The 17,166-nt window shown below is 37.5% G+C and overlaps 3 protein-coding genes and 2 long non-coding RNA genes across 8 annotated transcripts; 4 read left to right on the forward strand and 1 right to left on the reverse strand.

The window, feature by feature from the left end:
• Positions 1–187: 187 nt before the first annotated feature.
• LOC134181096 (uncharacterized) lies at positions 188–5,231 on the forward strand. 3 transcript variants are annotated; one of them, XR_009970075.1, is made up of 4 exons: positions 188–396; positions 1,289–1,377; positions 4,508–4,670; positions 4,730–5,231. It is a non-coding gene; the product is annotated as an uncharacterized LOC134181096 (long non-coding RNA). The 3 variants fall into 3 exon arrangements; XR_009970076.1 differs by having other exon boundaries at positions 4,578–4,670; XR_009970077.1 differs by having other exon boundaries at positions 1,289–1,370; positions 4,578–4,670.
• LOC134181095 (uncharacterized) lies at positions 2,327–4,418 on the reverse strand. Its single transcript, XM_062648300.1, has one exon. The coding sequence runs from the start codon at positions 3,451–3,453 to the stop codon at positions 2,713–2,715; it is 741 nt and encodes a 246-aa protein (XP_062504284.1). The 5' UTR covers positions 3,454–4,418; the 3' UTR covers positions 2,327–2,712.
• Positions 5,232–5,821: 590 nt separating the features above from the next.
• On the forward strand, positions 5,822–8,783 carry LOC134181387 (thrombospondin-type laminin G domain and EAR repeat-containing protein-like). The gene is made up of 7 exons (XM_062648658.1): positions 5,822–5,885; positions 5,947–6,076; positions 6,758–6,838; positions 6,966–7,001; positions 7,061–7,153; positions 7,402–7,447; positions 7,521–8,783. Exons 2-7 carry the CDS (start codon positions 5,954–5,956, stop codon positions 8,576–8,578), a joined length of 1,437 nt encoding a protein of 478 aa, XP_062504642.1. The 5' UTR covers positions 5,822–5,885; positions 5,947–5,953; the 3' UTR covers positions 8,579–8,783.
• A 5,063-nt stretch (positions 8,784–13,846) lies between these two features.
• LOC134181242 (uncharacterized) lies at positions 13,847–14,881 on the forward strand. Its single transcript, XR_009970108.1, has 3 exons — positions 13,847–13,892; positions 14,026–14,099; positions 14,766–14,881. It is a non-coding gene; the product is annotated as an uncharacterized LOC134181242 (long non-coding RNA).
• Positions 14,882–14,994: 113 nt separating this feature from the next.
• On the forward strand, positions 14,995–17,166 carry LOC134181241 (thrombospondin-type laminin G domain and EAR repeat-containing protein-like). 2 transcript variants are annotated; one of them, XR_009970107.1, is made up of 3 exons: positions 14,995–15,163; positions 15,771–15,816; positions 15,891–15,976. XR_009970107.1 is itself a non-coding variant. In XM_062648482.1 (2 exons), the coding sequence occupies exon 2, from the start codon at positions 16,000–16,002 to the stop codon at positions 16,819–16,821; it is 822 nt and encodes a 273-aa protein (XP_062504466.1). In that variant the 5' UTR covers positions 15,526–15,816; positions 15,891–15,999; the 3' UTR covers positions 16,822–17,166. The 2 variants fall into 2 exon arrangements, 1 of the variants encoding a protein (XP_062504466.1); XM_062648482.1 differs by lacking the exon at positions 14,995–15,163 and having other exon boundaries at positions 15,526–15,816; positions 15,891–17,166.

A 17,166-nucleotide genomic window follows, 5' to 3' on the forward strand; every position in this document is an offset into this window, starting at 1 on the left:
CTTTGTCGATGCTCGTACAATTTATACAAAAATTTTTACTACCGTTGGCTGGACACAAATTGGCACCCATAATCCGGGTTGTCACAACTCTCTCTCTAGATACGGCTCTGGCTACTACCAGAGCCGTAGAGCGAGCGAATTTTTTTTGGGCCCAGTTGGGTGTGGCTTTAGCTGTTCCCGTATGCACATCCTCGCGGTTTGCAGTGGTCTGGTAGTACGAGGCTCGGCAGTCAATGGACATCTTGCAACCGCGATTTTGATATAAACGAAGTGCTGTCTTTTTGCGCATCTTTCGAGCAGTAACCTGCGCCGTTTATTGAAAGGGGGCCTCAGCTTTTGTCGTCTGCTGAACGTGGTTTTCTCGACACAAATCAACTTCAATTAATTAGACGACAGGTAAAGTCATTTATAATTACTATTCTTCACAGTTAAGCAAATTTTCATTTTTCATAAAATCTTTTTTCGGGTGCATGTGCTACGCACACTATTAACTGGATTGAATTATGCGTCAATATTGACACTGTTGCATGCACTGCATGCATCAAATCATGTACTATTTATTGCAAATTTATTTCCTGTGTGCAATTAATTAAATAATATGCAGAAAAGTGCAAAGTACTCAGGTAATTTAATTCTATTTCACAACTAAGTTGCTAAAAAGATTTATTAACAGATAAACACTCTAATAAGGTAATGTACAATTAAAATAACAGCATATGATATGTGTGTGTACACAATATTTACTAAGCATCATCTAGTTGGATAAACACGTACACAAAATAATGTACTATCATAATCATTACTAATCGGATCATTTAATGTAAACAACGTACTAATTACTAATGCATAGAATATGATGATGATGATGACGACATATTGATAACACTGCTGGTTGTCACACAGCTAGCTATTATTGAGGTAATCTATATTTAGAGCTAACACATTGGTTTAAATTAAATTATGTTAATTAAGTTAAGTTAAGTTAATGACTCTTAGTTAAGTTGATGGTATCAGTCATTGTGTTGTGACACTTATAGGTGTATACATTGAATATGCATTTTGGCAACTGCCATTATATTTCAAACTAGGCATTGGTTGTTATATGGTTGGTGACATGAATGACAGTAACTGAGTTATATAATTAGTATACTGTGTGTGTGTGTGTGTGTGTGTGTGTGTGTGTGTGTGTGTGTGTGTGTGTGTGTGTGTGTGTGTGTGTGTGTGTGTGTGTGTGTGTGTGTGTGTGTGTGTAATGGTGTAAGGAAGTTGAAATAGAGTATTTGTACAGGGGAGAAGTCTAACAGAAGGCCTATCAGACAGGTGCCAACTGGTTCTTCTAAAGGCAGGAAAATCTTAGAGACTTGGCCAAAGTCAGGGGTAGCGGCATACTCAATATTTAAAAATGTTACATGGAACTTAAATGCTGTTAGAATGGCTTTCATCGGCAGCTTAATTGTTTTTGTACAGTCTGAATTGCCTTTAGAATTCTCATGATATATGTTTGCAGCCAATGACTAGGAACCTTATATTTGCTTACTTTTACAGATAGTTGTATAGCCATTAGTGAAAGTGAAATTTGTTATGTTAATTAATTAATGGTGAACTCTACCTTGGACTTTGAACAATCTCTAAATGTGTTATTAAAAGAACCTATTTTTTACATGTTGTTTGTACATGTTCAATTTCCTTACATGCTTTGCTGACGGAGAATTAGACAAAGTATTCCTTGTACAATGCTTTTCTAAGACAAATAGTCTGCACAGTCGTTTCGACTAAAACTAATTTACTCACTTTGCAAGAGCACAAACAAGAAAGAAATCATGCAATAAGGCAAACATTAGTAAAGTTTATGAGTGACTGCTTTACTCAAATCAAAAGTGCATGCACAACTACCTGATGTAAACAAACTGAAGTTAGAACAAGTAACTGTATAATCAATCTAGACAAGAATCAAACAAGAGGAGGCAAACAATTATTGTGTGCTAGAGCATCACACTTTGCTTGATACCGGCCATTTAGCAAGCGTTCTGTCTCCTATTATCAATAGTTGTTTGAAGACTGTGAACTCTTTTTAACCGGAGCTTTCTTTTTGGTAGAGTGTGACGACATAAGTTTTTCATGTTGGTATTGTTTGATTTTCTCTGCATTAATGAAGGACGACCAGCCTTAAGAGGTTTTCCTCCACATTTTTTAATGGCTCGTCTGCTTACAGCTGTTGGTTGTACTGTAATGGTGTAATGGTGTATTTGTTACTTCTGATTTTACGTCCGTGTTCCTTTCCAAACTTGTGCAGAGCAGATATTAACAATGGCTTTGTGTAAGATTTCTCTTTGCCATCAGCACCTCTAATTTTCTTGTACTGGCTGCAAAATTCTCGTATAGCTGTTGTAAATACAGTGTCCCTACTTGCCAATCCTTTCTTAATGTCTGCCATGACGTATGTCAAATCTGTTAGAGTGTCTTCAAAATTGCTAGAGGTGGTGTGTCTCTGATGCTGTTGTGGGTCTTCACTTGCATGATCAGATTCTAGTGATGCAGGTTCATAGTCAATAGTTGTTTTTTGGTCTTCAATTTCTGTGTGTTGAGAGCTTGGAAATGGTTCGGTTCTTTTACTCCACTCTGGTTGCATCCCTAGATTTTTCACATAGGTATCTTCTTTTTCCTGGTGCAGATAGCTGTAGAATGCAACTGGTAGTGCTGCCTCTCCGATTGCTATTTTGGCATACAGTTGGCGGCACATACTGATGATGTTGGTATTTTGTTTAAAGAGTGACGTTTGTATTTTAATGAAGCTGCCAGCTGATGTCCACGTGGCTGACCGTTTCTTCCTCTTGGACAGGTGCAAGTTCCTACAGTCAAATCCACTCTCCATGTTTGTTGATTGTCTGTCCTACTTTGAACGTGAAATACGTCATCTGAGTCAGTGGCTTGGATGCTATGAGATGAAACTGTATCTGCTGTACTACCTGAAATGGTAAATCGAAGAGCAACGAAGTTATCAAGACGATTGTTAGCCAGAGAAAGCAAACGCTGTTTGCAGTAGAGATCCATTGTTGTTGTAACAAATTGGAACATCTGGATACTGTTGTAGGCCTTCAGTCGATCAAATACTATATCTTTAGTAATGCGAATTGCTGCCTCAGAGTAGTTATTTGTGTTGTTTCCTCGAGTTATAAAATCTTTTCTAAGGTTAACACACCATTCTTCTCGCCTTTCCCAATAGGACTGCAACCTGTTTCGAAACTTAACGTTTTGCTGAACTTTTACATTACTGTCAATTCTTTGTTTAGCAGCAAGCAACTTTTCAAAAGAATCTGCAAATAGCAGCTCCTTTAGCATGCTCATAAACAATAGTCTGTCCTTACCGGCAATGCCTGACGATGAATTCCATAGCCACTGCCAAGTGCTTTGCAAAAAATGAAAGGCACACAAAACAGTGTAGCTTGAGGCCATGTTGTTTTCAAGGCCTGTCGCTCACTTGTTGAGTCATCAGTCATAAATCCCATGGGCCCTATTTTTACTCCTCGACTAAAGAATGTGTCTGATGGCAAAACTGTTTTGAGAGTTTCAAAAGCCTGTGCTAAAGTTTCTACATCTCCTCCTGAAGTCATCACTGCAGCTAATGGTACAGCTCCAGCAGCAGTTGCTGCACTTATAATAAAAACAGGGGTATTTAGCCTATCCAGACTTGCAGTAGCATTGCAGAAGACCATTTCTCCTGCTTGTAGGACAAGCTTGTGCGCTCTTGCCATAAGAGGTGTAACGATGGCAAGTATAAATGGTTTCTCAAGTTGCTGCTGGTCCACCTTTGACTTGGAATATGCATGTTCTTGCAGTTCGCTGTCTCCATTCTATCTTTGTTTCAGAGTGGCAGTGTACCTCTGTATATATGCTTGTCCACCATCAGCAGCAACAGTCTTGTTGTACCTGTTTACCTCATGGTCTAACCTCTCAAGCATGGCCTTGCCATTCTCAGGTCCCACTGTAGATTCTCTCCAGTTTCGAAACAACCTTTGGACAACTTGAACATTAGGATTTGTGGATCGATCAGCTAATAGTCTTTGGATATCTGGCTTTCCATCATGTTCCAATTGTAGATATCTCACATGCTCATGCCTTGAACTGGATGCAGAATTTCCATTCTCAAATAGCCGTATGTATTCATCTTCGGTTTCTTTTGACACTGGTCGAAAATTTAATGCATGTCCTGAGTGCAGTGGATGATTGTGGTTGAAGTGTAATTTGACAGAGCATGGATACTGTGGGTATTTTAAGGGATGTTGTTTTGCTAATACTGAAACAGACAGGTTGGATAGACATCCAGTTTTTTCCTCCCATGTGCTTCTTTCACACCCTTCCTTTGGTACACCAAACTTCTTGTCTCTGCTACTTGCTGTCATCTTTTTTGCGGGTTTCTTCTGTTTGTGCTGACAATGTCTAATTGTTTTGTATACTACTTTCTGTCCTTTCATTCGATATGAAGTTCCTTTGCTTACTCTGTATGTAGTTTCTGTTTTCTCTTCTAACTGCTGTATCCATGTTTGTGCATCAATTGCTGTGTCAATCGTCAACCACAGATGAACTTCAAATGCAATAGGTGGAGCACCAAGGAAACCTTCACTTTCAATCCTTTCAAATTTATCAATCTTGTAGGTGTACTTTTGTGGCAGGTAGTTCATCAACTGATGGAATTTGTCACAGTTGTCATTCACTCTGTTGTCTTTTATAGCTTTGATCTCATCTGGTACTTGAAATTGTCGCTGACACTTTGGTTGTGGGTTGTCCTTCTTTTCTTCACAAGTGGTGGTATACAGTCATCGGCAGCTACTTGTTCTTTCTTCTGATAGTCTGTCACATTGGCAGCTACTTGTTCTTTGTCCTGAGAGTTTGTCACATCGATGGCTACTTGTTCTTTGTCCTGAGAGTCTGTCACATCGATGGCTACTTGTTCTTTGTCCTGAGAGTCTGTCACATCAATGGCTGCCTGTTCTTTGTCCTGAGAGTCTGTCACGATGACATTTTCTGTTGTTTCAGTAGATTTCTGTTTAGAGACAGTAGCTTCTTTTGACAGAGTTTTCATTCTGAAAATTTAATTTCAGCTGCAGACAAAAACAACAGTTTGAGCCACTGGCACGTTTGTATGCATGTATGGTATATGCATGTATGTTGAAAGACCTAATGAAATGGTCTTTTTCTGTCCACATATTTGAAGTTTGTTAAGAAGGATGACTGATTGCCGATGCTTCAATGTCTTGAGAAACTTGGTGAAAAATACTACATTTATAACACCAATATCCTATGATACCACTTGACTATGCATCTGCACGTCTTTCTTTATATGGAGTGAAAGGAATTTCGAATACTGGGAGGATAGATCACTTCTGAACTAACGTAGACATTCATTGGCTGAGTGGCAGTGTTCATTGTATATCTATTGTTGTACTTTGTTTCTTGAGATTGGCATTCTTTTCTGTTTGTGCCAAATTGCGTACATGTATATAATAGGCAATGGCTAAAGAAGACACAAATTAGGATAAATGCCAAAGTTGCGTCAAATGATACGTATTGTCAATCAGTTTTACTGTAACTAAAGTCCATTTAATCAACAATAATATTTTATCTAGAAGTGTACTTGCACATGCAAAAACTTAAATTTTTAAAGCGTTTGTAACATTTTATGACATTAACATCAGAATAGGGAAAGAAACTAAATTGCGGTTAAAGCGCGTTAATAAACCGGATATCTAAAATTAGAGACCAATGAGCAAACAATAAGCGTTACTAGAAAGAGCTAGAATCATATCACCCGACAGTCATTCGATCTTTGTTCGCGTTCTACGTGCCGTGCTCGCTAGACGTCCTGCTCAATTCTGTGAGAAACACAAGTAAGGGAAAATCTCAAATGACACAATTATATTACAGCAACTGATGTTGGAAATTATTCAGTTACAAAATGCTCTATTATTGCAAGTCCACTTTTATGGGGATAACGATGTTTTGTTTGTTTGCCTTCGGAGGCAGCATGTTGTCTACTCGAAATTTCAAGAGACATGAGAGACTAAGCGTTAGTGGTCAGGTAAGAATTGTATTTTGCATATTGGAGGCGGAGCTGACAAGAGTCTAGTCTACTTCCGGCTGAGATTACCTAGCCTCAGAACACGGTTCTAAACGTTTGCCATATCTTTAATTAATAAATTAATGTAGACTAAATAAGATTTGATATTAATATTTAACGTTCTTACAGTGTCATGATACTCAGTATGTCACATGCATTATCAAGTTCCCGGTGACGCACGTGATTCTGTTTTAATGAAATTGAACGCTTGTGTAGGATCATATGTATCATACGTGGAAGTTTGATCAGATGTGTCTGAATGTTTAATACTATAATGTGTAATCATTACTAAAATTATTAAATGTAAGCAGTACTATTTTATTGACAATAATTAAAATTTCTTCCTAAACGTTTGTGCAGACTCTGCACTGCAGAAAGAAAGCACTCACTGTTCTTACATTAAAATTGCAATTTTATTGCAAAATTTTTGAATGTTAAATATCTTTTAGCTTTACTGGGCACGTCTATATTCTAGATTTGTGTTCAGTTGGTGTCAAGAAAGGTTGAATTATAAAGCTGTTGTTAATGTGTTTTCAATTTAATATTTGACTTCTATTAATAAAATAGAAATAATTAATGTTCTGTTTACAATTTCTTGCAACATTGATGACGAAATGAAATAAGCACTTGTATCACATGTAGGATGACAGTTTCCTACGCATTGGAAAAGGGCGAGACGGTAGAGATGGAAGAGACGGACGAGATGGACAAAACGGCGCTAAAGTATTACCTGCTAGAAATATCGTTTTCTCTTAATGAAATTACTACATTGTTTAACATGTTTTCGAAATTTGAAAAAAATAATTTTAAACAATTTAAGATGCAGTTTCTAGCAACGGTTCTTTTGCAGGGACAGAAAGGAGAACCATATAATTGCAACAAGAAAGTGCTTTGTTATACATATAGTTCAATTATATCAAAATAACAATTAGTAAAATTTTATAGGAAATCCAAGTAGAAACATTGAAACAAGAAATATCATCAAATAGAATGCAGTTGGAACATCTGCAAAGTGAATTGATGCAACTGAAAACTCAAGTAAGAATATCGTTATGCCGCAAATGGCAAGTTGACTTTCAAACACTGACAAATACAATTCCGTACAAGGTGCATACATAGACCCGTGCAATAGCAATCACATTGAAGGTAAAATACAATTATTCATTAGTATCTAAAAACAATAAAAGTGTTAGTATATTAGTGTCACACTTTTCCATAAAACAATAACTAAACAAATTATTTGGCACTTTTATTATCCAATAAGCGTTGTTTGTAACACAATACAGGTCAGCAAGTGGAAGGCAGATCCCTTTTCATTGACCACCGTGAAAGGCCAGATCAAATAATTTGAATGACTTTAGTTTGTTTATTAAATTTAAATTACGCTTTATTGCTAACTTTTTAGAATTGCCGCAGTGTGGTGTTATACAGTACGCAAGAAAAATTGCCAGCATACCTGCAAGGAACGATTATCGAGCAGAAACGTTCGAAATAGATGGATCGTTCTACGTTATGGTCGTTTCTTACTACGATGGCAGCAAGTATGGAATAGACTCTATAATATACAGTTTTGATGGAAATGCACTGGAGATATATCAGAGTGTGCCAACCGATGGGGCTAGAGATGCAAAGTACTTTGAAATTAATGGGCAGCGATATCTTGCAATCGCACAATATTACGGAGACAGAACGTCTCTTGGGTACGGTGTCAACTCTCAAATACTCAAATGGAGAAACAAAAGATTTGAACACATTCAATATCTTCCGACCAAAGGCGCCCATTCAGTTGCACATTTCAATGTTGAAAATGACACTTTTATAGCTTTTGCTAATTACTACGATTCTTCCTACAGCGTAAATTCGCATGTCTACAAATGGAGATCTGGTCAGTTTGTATTATTCCAATCCATTCCTTCTTTGGGAGCCAACTCAATTAAGCACTTACAGATTGAAGACTTACACTTCATTGTCATTGCCCATCATTACACAGGATCAACACACAACACTGATTCTAAGATCTATCTTTGGTCAGGAGCACAGTTTGAGATATTTCAGTCTATTCCAACGTTTGGTGCAAACGATGTTGAAACATTTACATCAAATCAATTTACCTTTATTTTGTTTGCTAATTATTACAACCAAAACACCAAAAGCTACAACGTCGATTCTATTGTCTATATTTGGAATGGCGTTAAATTTGAAAAATTTCAATCTATTGCTACCAAAGGGGCAAGCGACTTTCAAGTGTTTTCAGCATGTGACAAAACATATGTTGCAATTGCTAATCATTACGCCGGCAGTTCTGCCATTTATAACGTAAATGGTGCTGGCCTTCAGTATTACCAACATGTTATCGTTTCAGTCATATATCGATGGTCTGCTTTTACCTATGGTAATAGCACTTATCTATTTGCTGGGCCAAGTACTACCGATCTATCATACCTCTTTAAGTGGGTTGGCTAAGACAAAGACCATGCGAGTGAGACTGTTACTGGATTATTGCTACAACCTTACAGCAGCTTGCTGATGTCTTTTAGTCTGCTGTTGCTGTTGACTAAAGCATGAAATCAATATAGTGTTTCGTAAACAAAAGTTTACAAAGTCACAAATTTGCTCATTAATAGTTGTCTCTAATTGGCTTTGGTCTGAGTACAGGTATTACTTCTTTGCCCAATGAGTCTGACAAACAAAACGTACACATTAGATGTACACAGGTGTGTCAGTAGCGTATTTAGATGGAGACATTGGGGGCACGTGCCTCTTTCAGAAGCGCTCACATTAACAATTGCTCTGTATAATATATCTGTCCTCAATTGCCGCATACTGGAGACTTTGCAGAGATACTAAAATCTAATCAGAGCGTCGCATCGTAGCTTCCCTATATGCTGGTTCACAAGATCTGCCAGAGAGCAATCCCTTTCCATGCTAAGACTAGTAAGTCCTTGGAATGAGCACATCCGGGATAAATATTGACTTATTTATTAGATGTAGCTAGTAAGTAGTAGCTAGAACCTCTAAAGTAGCAAGTAAGCCTACTGCCCTTCTGCTGACTACTACTGCGGTGCATGTTTTCCTGTAATTTAGAACGTTGGATGGCAGCTAGCTTGTGGAGAAACAGCGAATGAGCATCCCGTTATGTCTCTAGGTAGTGTCTACGACATTCATGTTTAAGAGAAACCATGACAGACTCATGCACAGTACGTGCACGTACGCACTGTAGTGACTATAGTCTAAAACCAGGCCTCGTCTAAAGAACATAAAATCATGTCATTTGCTAAATTCTTTGTCCAAACTTTTGTGTTGACTTTCCAATATATACATATGCGCTATAAACTGATGCTTAATTACGCCTGTCCGAGTATTGTGTTACTTGATGAGTGTGTGATGTCATAAATTGGAAGACGTCATACCACTTTCAGTCGTTTGTGGCCTCCTTATTAGACTGTGTCGTAATTAACCTTTTGAGCCTTGGTGTTGAGACTTGATGATATCATCACATTGAGCACCAATTCTGTATTCATCATATTTGAGACACATTTTGCTTGAGTTGACTGCCATATCAGAGAAGGGGATAACTAGCATGTGGAATGAATACATCTAGAATTAGGTCGAATTGTGTACTTGGACTGTCAGATATGTGTATATGGATGAGATTCGCACGCCTAAAGTTATGGAGGGCGAGGGAAACGCTGCTAACATGTCAATAGTACAGAGTACAGGTGTTGCCGATATCTGGCCGAGTGGATGGATGTTCTGTCGAAGGTAAATCTTTTTGAAACGAAATAATGAAATGTAAAATACGTATGCATTGACTATGTTGCATTTGGAGTATCTTTAGTTTGTACAAAGCCAATCTAGTTTCTAAACAAAAAATCTAGAGATCTATTGATGCATGTGTTCAGCAATGTCTCTATGTATGAATATGTCAATACAAAGGAAATCCCTTTTGCGCGCGCGCGCGCGCACACACACACACACACACACACACACACACACACACACACACACACACACACACACACACACACACACACACACACACACACACACACACACACACACACACACACACACACACACACACCACCCTACACAAACCTTCATCCATTGCTCTTTGTGCTCCACAATTTCATTACCATGAGGGTACAGGAGACGCAGGCCAAAGAACATGCAAGTCTTCATTGCTCGAGTTCTGTATTACAACAAAAAGACTGGTGATTCTAGAGACCGTGTCGTTTGAAAGTCTGATGACAAACTGACATTGAATCCTTGGACGCGGTAGAATTGCTAATGTTGGGCCGGGTTGGTAAAGATTCAAGCCTTCGAACACTTGTTTTGAGACATTATGTATTATGCAAACAGTCCTATATTACATGCATTAATTAAGACTTTTGGCAATATTTTTTGATAATATTTTTAGAATCTAGGCTCAACATGAAAGGATGGGACTGCAACACAATCGTATGGTCACTCCGTACTTGGTACTTCGATGTATCCATGTTCTCTGCGCTTTTTGCACCGCGTGTGTAGACGACAGAGAGTGGCAGCGGCTGTAATCAGAAGGCGAAGCTTCCGATTCCGACAGCAATCCACGGAACGTTTATTCTGCACCACGGCTCGCCATCGCACTGGTCGACTTTCGTAGCGAACATAGAGAGCTCCACAAGTCGCTCTGCAGTCGCATTTCAACGTGATATGATTGCATTTTCCTCTTTCAAGAGTACACCTGCCAGCTGCAGTGTCGCAATTAGTTTCGACTGCAAACTCTGCTGTTGGGGTCGTCGTTTTGTCTTTTATTGCCACAACTTGATTTAGCATTATCAACTGAAATCTAAGTTTGCATTATTTTGCTCTTAGAATTTCGGGAATTGTTGGACTCTTCCACTCAAAACTTCGTCTAGTTACTGAGTAGTTCACGGGAGTGCCAGTGGATAGCAATTGTTTCCATTCTCTTCCTTCGATGTTGTTTACATCGTACAATGACAGTGTTGCATTGACAAATAGAAATTTTTGCGAGCAGTTTTTTCACACAGTCCAGCTGCTTCGAATTTTGTAAACACGTGGTTTTGTTTAGGGTGCACGTGACCGTATGTCCAACCGGTACCGTCGGAGGCTCGCGTGTTATACGACTACCATTTGAAACGCACGAAAAATTTAACTTTTTGAAATCGATATAGCTGAAATCTTGACTTGGGTATCGAAATTAGCGTCGATGATAACAGAAGAAGAATTGGAATTACAGGTCAGCAATGATTTATAGTTAGAAACATAACCGACATAGTCGCCATCTTGAAAGATCTCTATGGGTAGAACTAAATCGATGACTCCGTTTCCTGCATAAAATGGTTTATCTGATGGACAACACTGGATACTATTTCAATATGTCAGTTCCAAATGGTTATCATTGTGTTTCCAGACAACCGCTGGGGTTGGCTCCGATATTGGAAAATAGAACGTCATGCTGATGTTTGAATTTTTGTCTTCCATGATTGTTCCAAACTTGGAGACACATTTTGTTTTTCTGATTAAGAATCTTGGAAGTTCATCGCCGAATCGTATACCAACAATCCGGAAATTATACGTAAGAAAATGGTTAATGTGATAGTCGGTAGGTACTGTACAACGAAAAAAATTAATATATAATGAGTGTATATGATTTAAGTACTTAACCTAATATAGAAACTGAAAAAGTTTCATTGAGGTACATAGAAATGCTGTAAAGGTCCACGACTGAAAAGTAATCCGAGTATAAGTGAGCAACGTTTTCCTCATTGACGATGAACCTGAAATTACAGCAGCCGATAATATGTAAGCATACAAGGCCACGCCTATCTGATTGAAAATGAAAGTACATATGTACTCCAGTTTTGCGAGCACGGCAGCGACCGCTCTGCATCAAACGGATAACATGACAATGAATTGTATGTGTCCGCACGAACGGTCGAGTTGGTAGGCGAGTCGCTGGAATCTCACAGACCCGCTTAATTAACTGACTTGCATTTATTACAGCAAGTGCAGACAGTCGGATTGTAAGTCTTGCTGTCTATTGTAGCAACCCAAGAGGAAACTGTTTGTGTACATTGCGGACAACTCAATGGCCGACAATGATTAGTGTCGTCTACAAAATAACTAATTAGCATGCGGATATGTTGTACTTCTGAAGGACGGAAGTAGAAACCTGCTGCCAGTTGTGATACGTGAAGAATAGCCAAGGTAATGTGAACAAAAAATTCTGTTGTTGCGGTTACGCAGTCAAAGACGATGACGTCTCTCGTCACGTAATATAAACGTGGAAAGCGGACCAAACTTGCAAAGCTTGCTAGCACTAGTCATTCCTTGGTGATAATTACACTTATCTATGCTAGAAATATAATACTAAGTTTAGTTTAGTAAGATTTTGAACTCTGTACGTTGATGCTAAAGTTTTCAGTGCATTGAAAAATAACCTCGACTTCCTGACGTTCACTCTTCTCTTCTTTCGTACCCTCTTGCCTTAATCACACACACACACACACACACACACACACACACACACACACACACACACACACACACACACACACACACACACACACACACACACACACACACACACACACACACACACACACACACACACACACACACACACACACACGCACGCACACACACACACACACACACACACACACACACACACACACACAATTTCGTGAAAGCAATATATGTCTACCTTGTCATAATTTGAGATCGCTTCTTTGCTTATCGCCGTTTCAGAGTTCCGGCTTTTGAGAGTTACAAGGAAGCCAACGAAAAGTAAACTATCTTAACTGCGCCTTTAGAGCTCTCTAAGACAATGCCAAGCAGCTCTTCAATGTGCAAACTGCACTAAAAGTAGAAACGTGTTCTGATATTTGCACATCCAATTTTTTTAGCAAATTACCAAAAATTGAGCGCCTATTGTTCTGTAACACTATAGATACGAATGCTACGGAATAGTATAATATTGTTAGAATGGAAAACTATACGTAAAGATAAGAACAAATAAGATACAAAATTAAAAAATTGCAATTGCATAAATTGCGGTAATCATAGTTAAAAGTTAAGAGATATTGCCCAAGTAAAATGATGCATGTAGGAACATTTTTCTGTAGATTGGCATATATTGTGCTATGCGCAAAGCGCAGATTAGGGCAATCCATGCAATTCATGGATTGCCTGTACAAACCATTGATCACAAATACAAACCATGCTTACCTATCCTAACAATACCCCAACCCTAACAGTAGCCCTAAATTTAGTTCTAACCCTAACCCGTAACTCTATAGCTCTCGGGAAATAAAAACAAAATCCACGGTTGTCCATATCCACGCTTTTGGCAATAACATATGTTGCACATGAAAGTTTTGCGTTAGACTACAGTTAAAGAAGACATAAATTAGAATAAAATGCCAAAGTTGCGTCTAATGTAACTAACGTATTGTCAATCAATTTTACTATAACAAAAGTCTATTTTAATCAATAATTATATTTTATCTAAAAGTATACTTGCACATGCCAAAAATTAAATATTTAAACGTTTTGTGACATTTGATGACATTAACAACAAAATACGGAAAGAAACTAAATTGCGGTTAAAGCGCGCTAAACCGGATATCTAAAATTAGAGAACAATTAGCAAACAGTAAGCGTTACTAGAAAGAGCTAGAATCATACCACCCGACAGTCATACGATCTTTGTTCGCGTTCTACGTGCCGTGCTCGCAAGACGTCCTGCTCAATTCTGTGAGAAACACAAGTATTGGAAAATCTCAAATGACGCAACTAGATTACGTACAGCAACTAACGTTGGAAATTATTAAGTTGCAAGATGTCTTTTCGCAAGTCAAATTTTATGAGGCTAACGATATTTTGTTTGTTTGCCTTCGGAGGCAACATAGTGTCTACCCGAAATTTCAAGAGACATGAGAGAGAAAGGCGAGCTGAGCTAGGCGTTAGTGGTCAGGTAAGAATTGTAGGCGGAGCTGACAAGAGTCTAGTCTGCTTCCGGCTGAGATTACGTTACCTCAGAACACGGTTCTAAATGTTTGCCATATCTTTAGTTCATTAATGTAGACTAAATAAAATTCGATATTAATATATAACGTTCTTACAGTGTCGTGATACTCAGTATGTCACATCCATTATTAAGTTCCCGTGACGCACGTGCTTCTGTTTTAATTAAATTGAATGCTTGTGTAGGGTCATATGTATCATACGCGGAAGTTTGATGTCTCTGAATGTTTAATACTATAATGTGGAGTCATTACTGAAATTATTAAATGTAGGCAGTACTACTTGATTGATAATTAATAGTCCTTCTTAGAAGTTTGTTCAGACTCTGCACTGCAGATAGAAAGCAGTCAATGTCTTTACATTAAAGTTGAAATTTTTTTGTAAAATATTTAAAGATTAAATATCTTTTATCTTAGTGTCTTTTAGCTGGCACGTCTATATTCTAGAAGTGTGTTTAGTTGGTGCAAAGAAAGGGTGAATTATAAAGCTGTTGTTAATGAGTTTTAAATGTAATATTTGATTTCTATTATTAAAATAAAAATAAGTTAATACTCTGCTTACAAATTTCTTGCAACATTGATGACGAAATGAAATGAAGAACTTGTATCACATGTAGGATGACCGTTTGCTATGCATTGCAAACGGGCGAGACGGAAGAGATGGAAGAGACGGACCAGATGGACAAAATAGCGCTAAAGTACTTAACTGCTAGAAATACAGTTTGTCGTAATTAGTTACTAGGTTTTTAACATTTTATCGAAATTTAAATAAAATAATTTTAAAAAATTTGAGAAACAGTTTCCAGCAACGGCTCTTTTGCAGGGACAGAAAGGATAACCATATAATTGCAACAAGGAAGGGCTTTGTTATACATAAATATAGTTAAATTAAATGGAAATAGCAATTCGTAAAATTTTGTAGGAAATCCAAGAAGAAACATTGAAACAAGAAATATCATTAAGTAGAATGCAGTTGGAACATCTGCAAAGTGAAGTGATGCAACTAAAAACTCAAGTAAGAATATTATAAGATATATATCTACTTTAATTATACGACCTACAGTATAATTGTAACTTTAATTTTTATAATTCAAATATTTCAGTAATATTCTTAAGTCATTTTAGAGTCTTACGCAATAAAATTGAAAGTTCATAGAATTAAAAAGTATGACCATATTTTTGAAGTAAAAATTCGAAATGCTATAATTGGATTTTGTAGTAATGCAATAGTTTCTTATAAACAAATGAATTGATTATACATGTGTTTTACTAAAGTAATCTATCATTACTCTATTTTAAGTAAAGTTTCGAAAACAATAATAGTTCTTTACTTAACATATGTATTTCTACCGCAGATTATTTAATAAGAAGATTCATACAAATATATGGTTATGCCGCAAATGGCAAATTGACTTTAAACAGTGCCAAATACAATTCCGTACAAAGTGCACAGTCTCGTGCAATTTTGCAATCAAGTTGAAGAAAAAATGCAATTATTAATTAGTAGCTAAAAATAATAAATGTGTTAGTATATTTGTGTCACACTTTTCCCTAAAACAGTAATCTAAGAAAGTATTTGTCACTTGTATTTTTCCATGAGCGTCTTTGGTAACATAATACAGGTCAACAAGTGGAAGGCGGACCCCTTTTCATCGAGCACTGCAAAAGGTCAGATCAAATAATTTGAATGACTTTATTTAGTTTTATTAAATTTAAATTAAATTTTATTCTAAACGCTTTAGAATTGCGGCAAGTGTGGTGTCATACAGTACGCAAGAAAAATTACCAGCATTCCTGCAAAGGGACGATTATCGAGCAGAAACGTTCGAAATTGATGGATCGTTCTACGTTATGGTCGTTTCTCAGAACGATGACAGCAAATATGGAATAGACTCTATAATATACAGTTTTGATGGAAATGCACTGGAGATATATCAGAGTGTGCCAACCGATGGGGCTATTGATGCAAAATACTTTGAAATTAACAGGCAGCGATATCTTGCAATCGCACAATATTATGGAGACAGAACGTCTCTTGAATACGGTGTCAACTCTCAAATACTCAAATGGAGAAACAAAAGGTTTGAGCACATTCAATATCTTCCAACGAAAGGCGCCTTTTCGGTTGCACATTTCAATGTCGAAAATGACACTTTTATAGCTTTTGCTAATCACTACGATTCTTCCTACAGCGTAAATTCGCATGTCTACAAATGGATATCTGGTCAGTTTGTATTATTCCAATCCATTCCTTCTTTGGGAGCCATCTCAATTAAGTACATTCAAATTGGAAACTTACACTTCATTGCCATTGCTCATCATTACACAGATCAACACACAACACTGATTCTAAGATCTACCTTTGGTCAGGAGCACAGTTTGAGATATTTCAGTTTATTCCAACGTTTGGTGCATACGATGTTGAAACATTTACGTCAAATCAATTTACCTTTATTTTGTTTGCTAATTCCTACAACTACAACACCAAAAGCTACAACATCGATTCCATTGTCTATATTTGGAATGGCGCTAAATTTGAGAAATTTCAATCTATTGCTTCCAAAGGAGCAAGCGACTTTCAAGCGTTTTCAGCATGTGACAAAACATACATTGCAATTGCTAACCATTACGACGGCAGTTCCAGAGACATTTCTTCTGTCATTTATAACGTGAATGGTGCTGGCCTTCAGCCTTACCAACATGTTACCGTTGCAAGCATAATTAGATGGTCTGCTTTCACCTATGGCAATAGCACTTATCTGTTTGCTGGACCAGGTACTACCAAACTAGCATACCTCTTTAAATGGGTTGGCTAAGACCAAGACCACGTGAGCGAGACTGTTATACGGGATTTTTGCGACCACTTTACAACAGCTGTTTGATGTCATAATCAGCTGTTGCTGTTGACTAGAGCATGAAATCAATATAGAGTTTAGTAAGCGAGAGTTTAGTAAGTCGTAGTTGTGCTCATTATTAGTTGTCGCTAAATGGCTTTGGTCTGATTACAGATATATATCT

The sequence above is a fragment of the Corticium candelabrum genome, chromosome 6, assembly GCF_963422355.1.
Source record: "Corticium candelabrum chromosome 6, ooCorCand1.1, whole genome shotgun sequence".
Classification (NCBI taxonomy): Eukaryota; Metazoa; Porifera; class Homoscleromorpha; order Homosclerophorida; family Plakinidae; genus Corticium; species Corticium candelabrum.

What these genes read in the sequence shown, in the direction of transcription:
- LOC134181095 (XM_062648300.1), bottom strand. Translation starts at nt 3,453, where the DNA reads ATGGCCTCAAGCTACACTGTTTTGTGTGCCTTTCATTTTTTGCAAAGC.
- LOC134181387 (XM_062648658.1), top strand. Translation starts at nt 5,954, where the DNA reads ATGCTCTATTATTGCAAGTCCACTTTTATGGGGATAACGATGTTTTGT. An exon ending in GACTAAGCGTTAGTGGTCAG is followed by an intron (nt 6,077 to 6,757) that starts GTAAGAATTGTA and finishes TATCACATGTAG; the next exon opens with GATGACAGTTTCCTACGCAT. An exon ending in CATATAATTGCAACAAGAAA is followed by an intron (nt 7,002 to 7,060) that starts GTGCTTTGTTAT and finishes AAAATTTTATAG; the next exon opens with GAAATCCAAGTAGAAACATT.
- LOC134181241 (XM_062648482.1), top strand. Translation starts at nt 16,000, where the DNA reads ATGGTCGTTTCTCAGAACGATGACAGCAAATATGGAATAGACTCTATA.